Here is a 14,317-nt window from a genome sequence, read left to right as displayed (position 1 = left end):
GAGATTGAACAGGGAACCCTGCTTCCTGGGCACGAGCTATGGGGGAGGGCACTGGGCAGAGAGAAAGGGAGCCAGAAGGATCAGTACCTCTCTGTCATGTGGAATTAATATGTGCCTGGCCTCCACCCAACCTGTTGAGGACAATCAGGAAAGGGTCTGACAGAATTGATGGTGCCCACCACGTTTGAGGAACGAATGCTCGCTCACTTCAGTCACCAGGGGATAAAAGCAGTTGCAGATGTGGAAACACCGAAGACTATAACAAGAGCCACCTTTTCACGTGGCCCAGGGCAAATGGTGCGACGGGGAAAGGAGGTCAGCTGAGAGCTTCCGAGGGAGGATGCAGTGCTGGAACGAGGGGCAAATTCTCCCACCTGAAGTCCTGGCACCTGGGAGACTGAGCCTCACCTGGCCCTGGATGCCAGCCAGGCCAGGCTTCCAGAGCCCACAGAACAGCCAGTCTAGGGCCGAGACCAGCCTGGCAGGCTCCCAACAGACCTTCCGCAGTCTTTCCACCCTGACCCATCAGGCTTCCGGGTGGTCCCTGTCAAGGTGAGACACCTGCAGTCCCTGGTATGAGCCTCCCTTTCCAAGGAGACTGAGGGATGAACTCCATCCATCACCACTAGAGCCCCCATGCTGAGCACATTTGTCACATCTGGCACCAGGGTGGATTGAGTTGGCACTGAATACCAAGTGGTTTCTGTGGTCTGGAGCCCATGTCTCAGCCTCGCCTACTCCCCACATCCTCCCCAGGCACTCCTAAGACTCCCCCAGAGGGAGGTGCCCCCCTGCCACTAGGCGCCCTGCCTGGGATCCTCCCATTATGCTCCTCCAAGACATGATGCCCTTCCAGGTTGCAGATTGAGCAGCCAGGCGCAGCGAGTTGTAAAAGGTTGGTTTAATGTCCCCGTGCTCAGAGACTCCAGTCAGGTGGAGCACGGGGCAGGATAACCCTGCCCCACCCACTAGGTCCAGCCTCCGTGCCCTCACACCAAGTCCACAGCAGCCATGACCAGGGCCGACTAACACCAGGGCAGAGACATCCTCAGGGGTCCTACCCCTCTGTTCCCTGTGACTCATGCTGGATGGACAGGGTTTCGCATGATGAGGGCACAGCCAAAGCCTGCCGAGGTCACTGAACTGGCCATGGAAGAATCGTCTGCCACTGGGGTCCTATGACCAGAATATCGTTGCAGAAGCCAGGAAAGCCCAAGGTTGCCTGTCCCCTATCCCTGGCAGTGCCATGCAGAGAATCCAGCCCAACAGGAGCCAAAACTGCCCACACCTCACACTTCCGACTCCAGGCTGGAGACCCGCCTCCAGGTGCAGGGTCCCCGCAAACCTTTGGTCCCACAGGCTCCGCTGCTGACCTCTTCCAGCACCCCACAGTCTCTGTAGCCTGTACTCAGTCCCAGGGTCCTGTCCCTATGCACTGGAGGCCCCCAGGTCCCAGGGAGCCATGGGCCATGACTGGCACAGGGTGGAAGGTGAGGGCAGACAGCCCCCCAGCAAAACGGCAGGTGGGCATGGGCGTGCAGGCAGACGTGCTGTCTGGGCTGCCAGGCGAGGACCCCTGCTGGCACGCCCTCCCTGCAGGCCTCTGGGTAGAAGGGCAGCCGCATCGACTGCGCCAGCGCCAAGCGCCTGCAGGCCGGCCGGCTGTTGGGACAGGAGCAAGCATGGCCAGTGTACCTGGCAGGCAGCAAGCCGGGCCGAGTGAAGGCCTCGGCCACCGAGCTGGGCAGAGAAGCGTGGCGCGGGCGCGGGCTCCGGGCCCAGGCGGCGCGCAGCAGGGCTTCCCGCTGGGCCAGCTGCTCTGGCCCCAGCAGCGGCAGGTCGTCGGGCTCCGGGGGCTCTGGGAAGAGAGGGAGGAAGGGGCGTCCCGACCGGTCGCCTCGAGGGAAGGAGCTGTAGTGGCAGTGCGCAGGGGACAGGGGGCGCTCTGGGAGTGCGCGCCTCTCGGAGGCCGAGAGGTGCCGCCCGCGGTTCCCGGCGGAGACCCGCCACCTCGCCTCCCAGGCAGACGCCCGGGAGATGTCGGGCAGGGGCGGCCGGGGCGTCGGCGGGCGGCCGGAGGGTTGCGGGGCCCTGCGGACCAGCGCGGCGCGGCCCCCGCCCGGCGGCCCCCAGCCCCTGGGGTTCTGCTCCGGGGCTGGGCAGGGGGCCTGCGGTCGCGGGCCGGGACCGGGGCAGGCGGGCGGGGCCGCGCGGCGGCTGCTGCCCCAGCTCTCGATGGTGCGCGTGGCGCGGTCCAGGGAGCTGCTCACGCCCGCCGTGGTCACCATGTCGCGCGCCGCCTGCAGCATCTTGAGCACGCTGGCCTGGGCCGAGTCGGCGGTGAGGTCTGGGCTGGGCGGCCGCGCGGGGCTGGCCAGGCTCTGCACCCCGCTGAAGCAGCTGTAGATGCCCTGGGCAGGAGGAAAGAGGCTGTGAGCGCGCCCTCCTCTCAGCGAGGAGCCTCCACTGTCCCTGCCCTGAGTCCCAGAAGCAACTGTCTGCTGGGTGACCCCTCCTGCCAGGCTCTGAGTTGCTTTTCAGATGAATTTGAAGTCTGAGCCTCCAGAATTGATTCTCCTAATCACACTAACCGGTAAATGGCACATGAGGATTCCAGCCCCAGTAGCCCCCTCCCAGGACCTCAGTTTTTACATAGGTAAATGGGGCCATGGCCAGCTCTGACTTGTCTGGTTACTTAGTACCCCTAGGCACCTACCCTGCTGAAAGCCAGCAGGAAGTCCAGTTGGGATGTGTTGGGCACTGAGTGACGCAACTTCCAGTAGACCAGGTGCTCCCAGGCGAAGACCAGTAGGGCCAGCCCCATGGCCACCAGCAGCATGTAGAAGACCCCAGCCATATTGTCAATGTCCAGCTTGCTGCTCATCACCTCATTCTTCTCATTATGGCAGATCCCCGAGAGCCATACCGTCTCCAGTTTCTGTGTCTCTCCTAGGAAAGGGACACACCTGGCTCAGGAACCAACCCATAATGGAGCCCCCTAACAACACTCAACCCAAGCCTGGAGGAAGAAGGGATCTGGGGTCAGGGTACCACCCCCTTGTTTCTCAAGTGGGACCACTCAAGTGGGGTGGGGGCGGGTGCCAGTCAAAAGAAAGGAAAGCAAAGCAGAGACTGAGGCCACCTGCTCACCCCCAGCAAAGGGCACCCACATGCCCAAGAAAGGCTTGTTGATTGGGTAAAATTTAGCTTCCCTTCCTTTATTGCTCACTCGTGATCATATACTTTACCTTCTGCATACTGAGCATGGAACTGGGCCCCTTGGACCACAAGCACCACATAGTAATGAGCATTAGCTAATAAGGATGGGGCTCCTCCAAACTCAACGCTCTCCCTGGGGTTGGGCAGGCTCATGTGAGCCCCCTGCTGCCAAAGCCAGCCCACACCCTGGTTCTGCACAACCCCAGGTAATCTCAAGATGGAAATGGGGGAGATCAAACTGTAAAGGACATGCTCATCTGGGAAAGATCATGGGAGGGGTCCTGGGGAAAAGCAAGTTCAGCCAGCTGTGACCCCCGTGTGGCCTGACGCCTTCCCTGCCATCCCTGCCCTTTGGGGATGCCCAAGCTCTTGTTCTTACAAGCCCATCCCTCCTCCAGGTCTTCATCCAGCTGCTCCTAATACCTGCTCCCCACAGCCCCACCTCACCCCCAGAGCCTCTTCCTTCCCACAGGCTGTGGGCACACTAAGTGGTTGTGGAGACTACCCTGGAACCATGCCAGCCCCAGCAATGGCAGCACCCACCATCCCCCAGGAACTGTAGGAGTGCCAGGTCTATGGCCCGCTTCCAGTGGGAGTCCTTCTGCATGGCGATACCATAGCCAGTGGTGGCAAAGACTTTGCCAGATCCAATGGTGACCAGCTTGCAGCCTTCGTCCTTGCCCGCCATGTAGTTGAGGACAGCAGCATCATAGATGAAGGCATCCAGCTTCCTGGGGACAGGCTGAGCCCTCAGGGCCAGGGACCATGCAGGTAGAGGGGGGATATTGAACCTGGGGCCTGGCAGGGGTCTGAACGCGTGAGCTTATTGGGCACCACCAGGGAGGGACAAGTGGGCAGAGCCTTCTCTGTTGCCTTTGCAAGGACCACTCCCGCCCTCCTCAGAGAAGCTCAGGGATTCTGTCCCCAGAGGACATGCCCCCTCCCCTGCCCAATCTCTCCATGTCCCTAAGACCCAGTAAAGTCACAACCGCCATGTCAGGCCAAGGCTCAACTCTGGTCAGCAACACAGCTGCGTTTCTGGAACACATGGTGGGCATCCATTTTCATTCAAGCTCCACTCTACCCCCAATCCCCTCCCGCCTTCCCCAGAAGCCCTGCAGGACAACCCAGCTCCACTGTCCCCACCTTGGGTCTCTCAGGAAGGGATGGAGCTAAGACTGGTCACTGGGGAGACATGTGGCTGGAGACAGGATGAGTGCAGGGCTGGGGACCCACCCCATCTTGAGGCTGGTGAGCGCATCCTCCACTGAGCGCTGGTTGAACTTGACCATGTGGGTGTGCATGTCCCGGTAGTTGCTGCGGATGTTCCGCTCTGTGCTGCCGTTGGGCACTGTGCCAAAGCGGAAGGGTGGGTACTGATCCTGAGGCCGCTGAAACTGCAGGCAGAGAACAGCAGCCATCGGTACCACTTCACCCAAATTTCCAGGCACTAGAACCCCAAATCCCATCCCAGAGCCCAGCCCCATCGTCTGGACCTGCATAGTCAGAGTGGAAGGACCCTGGACAGAGTCCAATCTGCATATGTATCTTACAAATGGAGAATCTGAGGCCCAAGATGGGAGACTTACTCAAGGCCACTCAACCAGTGGACTTGAGTGGTCACTGCCCCATTTCCCCGCCCCCCCACTCCCCCACTTGATCCCTCTCCAGCCTCCAGTTCAAATTCCCTAGACTCTGATCATTCTGTATCTGCCCACCCAAGGCCTGTCCCCACCCTTGGTGTCCCCCCTCCCCACTACTGGTCATGGCCCCAGAACCTTCTTGTCACTGAGGCCTGACACAGTATCGATGTACTGCTCCTGGATCATGAAGGCAGCCAGGTTTGCCGTGTAGCTGGCAAGGAAGATGACGGCAAAGAAGGCCCACACCAGGACCATGATCTTGCTGGTGGTGCCCCGTGGGTTCTCGATGGGCACCGAGTTGTTGAAGACCAGTGCCCACAGCAGCCACACGGACTTGCCAATGGTGAAGGACGGGCCCCCGGGCTCTGCAGATGAGGGTGGATGCTGGGACCCTTCTTGCCCAGGCCTAGACCCCATCACGGCCCAACCCCTGCCCCCAGACCCAGGCGACAGCTTACTCTTGCCCTTGGTGAGGTTCTGGTTGTAGCTGACAGGGCTGAAGTACTCGAACATGAAGACAGTTATGGCCACCACGGTGAGACACATGACAAACATCATCACCCACACTGCGGGGCTGTAGGGCTCTGCAGACAGAGGGACGTGACTCAGACCTCACTGCCCCGCTCAGCCCAGCAGCACCTGGTGGAGACTGGTGGGTCCATTTGGTCAAAGGAGGGACCCACCATCCCTGTGAATGGAGCCAAGGTCACCTCTAACCCTCTGAGCAGCAGAGTCCCGGGAGAGACCCCCAAGGGAGGTCAGTCTCCTTCTTTCCCTTTGTCCCTACAAGCACACATTGCCACCCTAAGGAGACTTCCTTTGACCTCACATCCCCTGCCTGGCCCTGCAGGAATGACCTGGTCTTTCCACCCGGAATCAGAGTCTCCAAGGACAAGTCTCATTCCTCATTCTACTGACAGGGAAACCAAGGCCCAGGCAACTGGAAAGAAAGACCCAGGTCTCAGCCTCCTTGAAAAGCAATCATAAGCACCACAAGTTCCTGCTGCTTTGCTGTGAAGACACTGCTAGGAGTCGGATTTGTTCTCCTCCCTGTAGCTTAGGAACCCGCTCAGAGAGCTTCAGTGACTTGCCTGAGACCACCCAGCAGGAAGGGCAGAGCTGGGATCTCGCTCCTGCTTAGCCCCTCAGGGCAGCTCTCAGTCCCTCCTCAGCCCCCTGCCTGTCCTCACAGCTCTCTGTGCCCCTGAGTGCTGCCCCTGACCTCCTGGCTGGACGCTCAGGAAGGCAAGGACCAGGCCCGCATCCTGGGCACCTAGTGGGACCTGCCACAGTTGGGCTTCCTGAAAAGTGCTGGGTTCCTAAGAGGCAGAAGTCGGCGTCTCTTCCCACTCCTCACGAGGCCACAGTGGCAGGCCATCTAGCTGGTTCTCCCTACCTGCACCCACAACAGTCACGCCACTCCTTCCCTGTCCATTCCAGATGCCCAGGAAGCTGCGCTCCCACCCCCAACGTCCCATCTCTGCCCATGCCCTGCACACCCACCCCCTGGGCCTTTCTGCCCCGGAGCCACCCTGCCCAGCCGAGCCTCACCCAGGAAGGCCGAGGGGGAGACGGTGCCGTTGCTGCGAGCCACCATCACGCTGATGCCCGTCTCCACGAAGGGCACGGAGAAGTCCACGATCTCCGAGCGCTCCTCGTTGATGGTGAGGGAGCCGATCGCCATGTCTGCTCGCTTGTAGTACACCTGGGGCCATGAGGGGCCTGAAGAGGGGCTCCCGGGGTGGAGCATGCTCCCCAGGCCCCGCCCTGCACCCCTTCTGGCCCCCACCAGTGGAGTCCTGTGTTCCCCCCGCCCCGGGGTCCCCAGAGCTCAACCTTCAGTGACGACCACACACATCACTGTGACCACCAGAGGTGGCTGAGAGATGCATGGAAGCTGGTGGGGCTGGGGGCCAGCCTACCTCCCCGATCATGCCGTTCCACACGCCGCGCACCCTCTTGCCATGCTTGCCATTGGTCACCAGGTACAGGTCGTAGGAGAACTTGACCACCTTGGCCAGCTTCTTGAGGATGTCGATGCAGAAGCCCTTGCAGCAGAGCTTGGTGTAGGGAGCTGCATCGCCGCTACTGCAGCCGCCGCCACAAGACACCACCAGGAGTCAGCGCAGAGCGGCTGCAGCCTGGGCAGCTCCTCCCCACCTGGGCTCCATACCCAGGCTTAAGGCCCGCAACCGCCCACCCTCCCGTGGCGGCGCCCAGCTCACACCAGACCTGAAGGTGTGGTTGCTTTGCCTGCGGCAGGGGACAGTGTTGGGTACACAGCCTCCCGTGCCAGGGTCAGGGCTCTCCACGATGACGAAGGGCCGCTCTTCCAGCGTGGCCACCGTCAGGTGCCGGCTGTCCACCACAGGCTGCAGGGAGGTGCTATAGCGAGGCCATACTGGGTACTTCATGTAGAGGACGCCATGATCCCAACGCCCCACCTGTGGAGACCACCAGCCTCTGTCCAGGACCTCCAACCCCACTACCCCCACCTCTAGGTGGTACCTCCGAGGGCAGCCTACAGGGCCAAGAATCCCCCTCTTCTAGGGGCATTTAGGGCAGACAGAGGAAGGCCTGGGCAGTATTTGGAGAACAGGAGAGACAGAGCCAGGGTTTAAGCATGGGTCAGAGAGCGGGCTCCCCAGCCTCCCCTGCCCTGGTCCCTGTGCTCTCCAACACAGCCTCCACGCTGCCGCTGGCATCCTCCTGAGACCCAGGCTGACCCTGTCTCACGATGCTCAGTCCCCTTCCCCTCCTTAGCTGACACTCAAGAGCCTTCACACATATCCCACCACCTCATCCTACTTCCTCCATCTCCATACCCCCAGAGACACCGGCCATACCACTTTAAAATGCCCTTCTGCCTATACCAGGCCAAACCTCCTCCTGGTGGACTTCTGCCCAACCCTCTATGGCCCACCTCAAATGTCCTGCCTTCCCTGGTTTCCTCCTTCGAAGGCAGAACTAGTTCCTGCTCCCCCTCTCACTCCCACACTGGTCTGCACACGGCTCTACTCAGCACCAATGTCTCTGGTGGGCACAGACATGGGTTCATCCCCCAGGGGCAGTGATAGAAGTGCTGGATGAGTTTTGTAGTGGAGGGAAGCCAGCACTTTATGGAGCCCAGAGCAGGGCCTGCAGGACCTGAAAGGTTGCCTAGCGTAGGAGGTCCCAGCTGGGACCAGAAAGATGAAGGGTTATAGGAGGGACAGAAGGGACTCTGCTCAGTTGTGGGCCTGACAGGGGCTGGGCTCTCAAAATGAGAAAAAAGCCAAGGGCCCCTGGGCTCACCCACTTCTCACCATCTCCCAGAGGCGGTGCCGGTTCAGGGCAATCACAACCATGGTGGGCTGGACCAGGTACCCACCAGGGCTGAAGGAGAAGTCTCGACCCTCCCAGGTGACATTCAGTAAGTGCCTGTAACAGGGGAGAGAAGCCAGGGTGTCCCCATCCTCCAGTCTGTGGCTCTGCCCAACCCATCCATGGTCTCATTCCTGCTTCACCACCACATTCAGACATTTGTTGTGTGATTATTGTGTGTGTGGTTTGGGGGTTTTGTTTGGTTTTTTTGTTTGTTTGGTTGGTTGGTTGGTTTGGTCCTGGGGATTGAACAAATCAAAGGTGCTTTACCACTAAGCTGCATCCCCGACCCTTTTTCATTTTTTTATTTTGAGACAGGATCTTGCTAAGTCGCCCAGGCTGGCCTCCCCTGAGCCTTCTGCCCCAGCCTGCCCAGTAGCTGAGATTACAGACAAGCGCCACACTGCTCTGCTTGTTCTGTACTTACTGTTCTGTTTTCCTGTAACACCTCACCACACCCTGACACCTGCTGTTTTCTCAGATGAGGACACTTGGGCCCAGAGAAGCGAGGAAACTTGGCCCTAGGGCACACAGCTAGCAGGAGATAGGACCAGCGAGCCCAAACTCAGGCTACCCAGGTCCCCTGAAGTGCCCCACCCCTAACCCCCATGCCTGGGCAGGTGCCCACCTGTAGAAGGCTTCCCGGGCAGGGCTGACAGGTCCAGGGTGGCTGCGGCAGTCCCCAGCGGGTGCGGGCAGGGAGCCGTGCTGACGCAAGTAGCCGTGGGCACCCAGGGCCAGGATGGCCACACCGTCGCGTACCTTCTGGCGCAAGCTGAGGCGCCAGCTCTCGGTGACAACGCTGATGAGGCCCACAGGGAAGGCGGCAGGGGGCGCGTCGGTGCTGCCCAGTGCCAGGTTGGGCACCAGCCACACGTGGCCGGGCCCCACCAGGCCGGCCTGCGCCGCCTCGGCGAAGAGCACCTCTGCCTCCTCGCGCGAACAGTAGGCCACCAGCACCGGCGCGTCGATCTGGCGCAGCAGGCGCTGGGTGCGCGCGCGCGGCCCGCCCGGGCCCAGCTCCAGCGTGAGCACCTCCAGCAGGCGCCAGCTCAGGTAGCTGGCGTCGGCGACGGCGCGTACGCCCTCGAGGAAGAGCGCATGGCCCGGGTGCAGGCTGGTGATGACGGCGAACGCGCTCCAGTCGTACTCTTCCAGCACCTTGAACAGCACCTGCAGCTGCTGCTCCAGAGACACACCCAGCTGCAGGAAGGCGGAGCCCGGCTCCTGGGGGACGGGGCGGGGCCTGAGCCGGGGGCGAGGCGAGACGGGCTGAGCCCCGCCTCGCGCCCCTTTCCCCACCCACTCTGGCCCCTCCACCCGCTCCCGCCCACAGCCCTTCCCTGTCTCAGGCCCCAAGTGGCTCCTAGCCCCGCTGCCCTCTGGGATCAACGGGGAGCTTTGTGAAATACGCATGCTTAGGACCCCCACCTGACCATGCTGGGCCACACACCAGCAGCATCAGCACCACCTGGGAGCTTGTTAGATATGCAGATTCTCGGGCCGCACCCCACACCGACTGGATCAGAACCTCTGGGGATGACGCCTGGAATCTGTATGTTTAACACGCTCTTCCGGTTTTTCTGGAGCCCGCTATTGTGAGAGGCGCTGCCCCAGAACAACTGAATCTGAATCTCAAAGGTGCCTCGCTGGGCATCTGTGCTTTTTTGCAAGTATTGTGAGGGCTGAAAACCACCATCCTGAGAGCTGATGCGGAGGCCCAGAGATAACTGGGAAAGCACCCTCCTCCCGGGGTGGGAGCCCCAGAGGCGAGAACGTTCGCCTCCGCCCCTAGGGAAGCCCAAGGCACTGGTGGCTTGCGCCTGGGTTAGTGCAGCGCCCTCCAAACGGGTAGCCTCTCCCTTGGGCCACTGTAGACCCTCGGAGATTTCAGCACACTGCCACAGTCCCAATGTTTTTGAAAAGCAAACGGGAAACTCTACAGGCCATGCAACCCAGTTTTTTCCCAGACTTGCAATTAAAAGGGAGAGGGAGAGATGAAGGAGGGGTCTAGAAGTTGAGACTTAGAAGCCATATCTACCAATCCCCACGTGTGAACCCAATCTGGCTTCTGATTCAAGTAGACAGACTTAAAAATAAACATTTATGACATTTATGAGACAATGGGGAGATGTGAACACTGGCTGGATATTTGATGATGTTAAGGAACTTTTATTATTTTTTGGACATGATAATGTGTGGTAGTTTTATTTTTTAAAGCCCTTCTCTGCTAGAGATACATACTGAAATATTTATAGGTGGAATCATAGGATGTCTGGGCTTTACTTCTCTTTAACCCAGAAGAGGGAGAGTGGGTGGGAGAGAGTCTGGGGTGGGCTGGCCAAGGTGGGTGAGAGGGAGGTGGGGATTCATTTAACTCACGTGCATGCTCAAAATTCTCCATGATATAAAGTAAAGGCAAATCAGATCAGCCTCTTCCCTCGGCATCTTTGGTGGCCCAAAACAGTACTTGTGGCCGGGACCCCTCTTCCTCTAAGCTTTTCTCTGCTCCTCCAAAGCTCTGAGCGTCACCTCCACTCCTATAACTGGAACTCTCTGGGCACCTCACCCTCCCCTACCAACTCCCCCTTAGCCTCCAGGTCTCAGTGTGGACATCACTTTTTTTTTTTTTTTTTTTTTTTTTTTTTTTTTTTTTTTGCGGTGCTGGGGATCAAACCCAGGGCCTTGCGCTTGCAAGGCAAGCACTCTACCGACTGAGCTATCTCCCCAGCCCTAGGACATCACTTTTTGAGGGACCTTCCCTGGCCAATACTGTTCAAATAGGGGCCACACGAGCCTCCCTCACGGTACCCTATGCTTTTCCTTCAGAACACTGTCCCCATTTGGGACTGCAGATGCATGTGCGCTTAGATGTTCTCCCCAGGCAACTGCAAGGAGAGAGCCATTTGTGAGGGCAGGGCTGTTTCTCAACCCCCCGTGCCTGGGAAATGTGACCTGCCCCTAGAGTCCTGTCCCCTGAGGGTAACTTCAATTGCCCAGAGGGCATTTCATCAGATTCCATCCCCAGTGGGTCCCTGCCCTCTGCCCCCCTCCACATGTCCCCTGCATCTGGAGCCAGACAGAGGGCTGGAGAGGCAGAGGAGAGACAAGCAGGCAGGCCTGACCACCACACCAGACAGGGCTGGCCACCTGCCCACCCTTCATCCAGACACAACTGGGACAGCAGCCCAGAAAGTTGGTCTTCTGGAACATGGGAATATCCTTCCAGACTCTCCCCACTCCCTCAAGTCACACTTGGAGCCACCTCCTTGCCAGTCCCACCCAGTCCCAGCTTCCCTCCAGATCCAGCCCTGGTCCCCAGTCCCAGCCTGGAAGGGAGGAAGGCACATGAGATTAGACAGCACCTTGGGGGTGAGGACCACAGTGGAGCCCCCGCTGATGCTGAGGATGGGCACGTGAGTCTGGGAGGAGACGAAGTCCAGGAGCTGGGCCACTGCCTCGGTGCCCACATTGTCCTCAAAGACGATGCCGTGGACACGGGCGGCACCCAGGAGCCCACAGATCTGGGTGAGAAGGCTGCTGGGGTTGGTGTTGTTGACCCCCACGGTGAGCGGCTGGATCTCCAGAGGCAGGTCCAAGAAGCTCTGGGGGGTGAGGCGGGCACGGGCCTGGGCCTGCGGCGGCTCTGAGCTGCCAAACACCACGGCCACTGTCATGGCCCGCTGGCTCTGCCCCCAGCTGGACCCTGCCCAGGCACCAAGGAGCGAGGTGAGCAGCAGGGCTGGCCCCAGGGCCCCACCCATGTCCACCAGAGGGTCCTGCGGAGAGACCAGGACAGGCAGAGAGAGAGGCAGATGGACAGACAGACAGGGCGTGAGGGTCAGAGGACACATCCAAAGAAGGAAAAAGAAGAGGGGGACACCTCCCTCCATAAAGAGAGGTACAGACAGACAGACACAGACAGACACAGAGAAAGAGACAGCGGTTAGCTGAGCACCCTAGAGGGACAGGGCTGGGACAGGAGCCAGGACAGCGGCTTGTCACCCTCCGTTCTACCATTGAACAACACCCCAGGTAAGAAAGGAGCCCCTGCTACCCACGGTCATTTTGGATTAGAGCCAAGAGCCAGGCTGCTGAGAGTAATAAGAATCCGCCTCTGACAGAGCTCTCCCCGCCGCGGCCCAGCGGGCTCAGCTCCGCCAGGGCCTCCACCTCCATCACTTCCCTGACAACTTCTGAACCAGGGGAGCCAAGGGCGGGCCTGCCATTCCAGCCTTCTACAACCCAGCCCCCGGGGCTCTGCCTAGCAAGGTGCACTGAAAATGCCAGTCTGGTGTCCAGCACACAGATCTGAATCAGACAGACGGGTGTTCAAGTCCCACTCTGCCACTCACTAGCTGCGTGATCTTGAAGAAGTCACTTAACCTCTCTGAGCCATGTTCTCTTGCCTGAGCTAATCACAGCAGTGAGGGCTTATGTGTGGTAATGGACTATCTGCTACCATTAGCAGCCATATCCTATAGATGTCAGCCCCTCAACTGGGTGAAGACGGCCAGCTCTGTGACCCTGTGTCCCACTGCAGTCCTCCCTGAAGCCCAAACTGGACCTTCCATCTGTCCCTCATGATTGTGCAACTGCTCGGATTTCTGCTTCCTTGAAGCCAGCCCCAGGGCCCTCCCCTGTGTGGCTCTGCTGGAGACCCCTCCTCCTGGGCATCGGCCTTCATCACTACCCTTCCCCTCCCCCCACCCCAGCCCCATGGGTTCAGTTAGGAGCAGCTCTCCGCAGAAGGAGTGTGGCAGCACTAACTGTTCAGGGCGGGGCACCTGAGACCCCAGGGCATCTTACACACAAGCCACAAGCTGCTTGCCAAGGTAACAGATATGCAGGGTCTTCTTCACCTTACCCAAGGGCCTGACACGCACGCCTGCTTACCCATGCTCCTTGGGATCAGGACCCAGCGCCAAGCTGCTGAGCATAATGTGAATCCCGAGGGCCTTCGGCTGCCCATCAGGCCCAGCTTTGCCAGCTCCTGAACCTCCATCGCTAACAACTTCTGAACAGAGGGTGCCAGGGGGCCATGAAAGTGTGCCTGCCGTGCTAGCCCCCTACAGAATTTTCACATCTTTGTAACAAAAATGCAGTTAAAAAACAGAGCAAGCGGTTGCAAACACCCCTGCCCCGAAACTACGCATTTGAAAGTCGGATTTCCTTCAGAGCTCTAGCTGTCTTCCAGGGCCACCTGCTGTCTGCCCACCACTAAGTCTCACTCCTCCTTTTGTCCAGAGTCTAGTTTCTCACACAGCATAGGCGCAAGGGCTTCCCTGGGCCTCTAGCTCTCCCCAAGGGAAACAGGAGGAAGAGAAGTGCAGGGACCACCAGAGAACATTCGGTAAACCCCTTCTCCCCAGAGTTGCTAAACAGATCCCTCCAAGGGAGACCACAAAGGGACTCTTTAGTTCAGAAATGTGGCATGGCACACGTGTATTGAGCACCCTCTGTGTGCCACACACGGAGTGGTAGAATTTCAATATGGGTAAGATTCGAACCCTGCCCTCCAGGAACTCAGAGAGGACTCTGCAGAATCAGCAGGTAGTTTGCTATTAGCACTGCCAACCTCTTTCTAAACTTATTTCTCTTCCTACCATACCTTGCCCTCCTCGCAAGCTCTCTGCTTCCCCCAGCAAGACCTTCTCTTAGCCACGGATCCTAAGCTCATGCACATGAAGGTAAAAGGGACTGATAATAGCTCAAAGCACTAACGTTCCCAAGGGAAATGTAGTTTAACGACAGTCAGAGCCTTAAGCTAAAACACCACGTGGTAGAATTTCAGGCTGAGGAGATATGATGTGGGACAGGGGAGGGAAGCTGTATTCATGTTGGTGCCCTTGAAATCTCCCGTGTGTGTGGTTTCCCGGTGCACTGTTGAAAATGTCAGTCTGGAGACCTGTTTGAGTCTGGGATGGGATCCTACATCACTGGTAGTAGCGACAGCTAATCCCTACCTGGGATTGCAAAATCATGATGGGAAAGGGCACTGTCATGGGCTGGGCGGAGCTCCAAGGTGGAGCACTTGCCCTGCATGTGCAAGGCCCTGGGATCCATCCCCAGCACCACAGGAAAAAAAAAAA

General features: G+C 59.1%; 1 protein-coding gene across 2 annotated transcripts; it reads right to left on the bottom strand.

The window, feature by feature from the left end:
- Window positions 1–856: 856 nt before the first annotated feature.
- Grin2c (glutamate ionotropic receptor NMDA type subunit 2C) lies at window positions 857–12,921 on the bottom strand. 2 transcript variants are annotated; one of them, XM_047544648.1, is made up of 13 exons: window positions 11,591–12,921; window positions 8,854–9,452; window positions 8,168–8,282; window positions 7,095–7,306; window positions 6,785–6,950; window positions 6,414–6,567; window positions 5,321–5,446; window positions 4,998–5,227; window positions 4,456–4,616; window positions 3,763–3,950; window positions 2,717–2,949; window positions 1,696–2,411; window positions 857–1,176 (listed from the first exon to the last, which is right to left on the bottom strand). In XM_047544648.1, the coding sequence occupies exons 1-13, from the start codon at window positions 12,116–12,118 to the stop codon at window positions 1,080–1,082; spliced, it is 3,525 nt and encodes a 1,174-aa protein (XP_047400604.1). In that variant the 5' UTR covers window positions 12,119–12,921; the 3' UTR covers window positions 857–1,079. The 2 variants fall into 2 exon arrangements, with proteins under 2 accessions (XP_047400604.1, XP_047400603.1); XM_047544647.1 differs by having other exon boundaries at window positions 858–2,411; window positions 11,591–12,920.
- Window positions 12,922–14,317: the final 1,396 nt, after the last annotated feature.

Source organism: Sciurus carolinensis, chromosome 3, assembly GCF_902686445.1.
Source record: "Sciurus carolinensis chromosome 3, mSciCar1.2, whole genome shotgun sequence".
NCBI classification, from domain to species: Eukaryota; Metazoa; Chordata; class Mammalia; order Rodentia; family Sciuridae; genus Sciurus; species Sciurus carolinensis.
This window is presented reverse-complemented; position numbering and strand designations above follow the sequence as displayed.

What these genes read in the sequence shown, in the direction of transcription:
- Grin2c (XM_047544647.1), bottom strand. Translation starts at nt 12,118, where the DNA reads ATGGAGGGAGGTGTCCCCCTCTTCTTTTTCCTTCTTTGGATGTGTCCT. An exon ending in GGCACCGCCTCTGGGAGATG is followed by an intron (nt 7,307 to 8,167) that starts GTGAGAAGTGGG and finishes TGGTCTCCACAG; the next exon opens with GTGGGGCGTTGGGATCATGG. An exon ending in CAGGCCTCAGTGACAAGAAG is followed by an intron (nt 4,617 to 4,997) that starts GTTCTGGGGCCA and finishes CTCTGCCTGCAG; the next exon opens with TTTCAGCGGCCTCAGGATCA.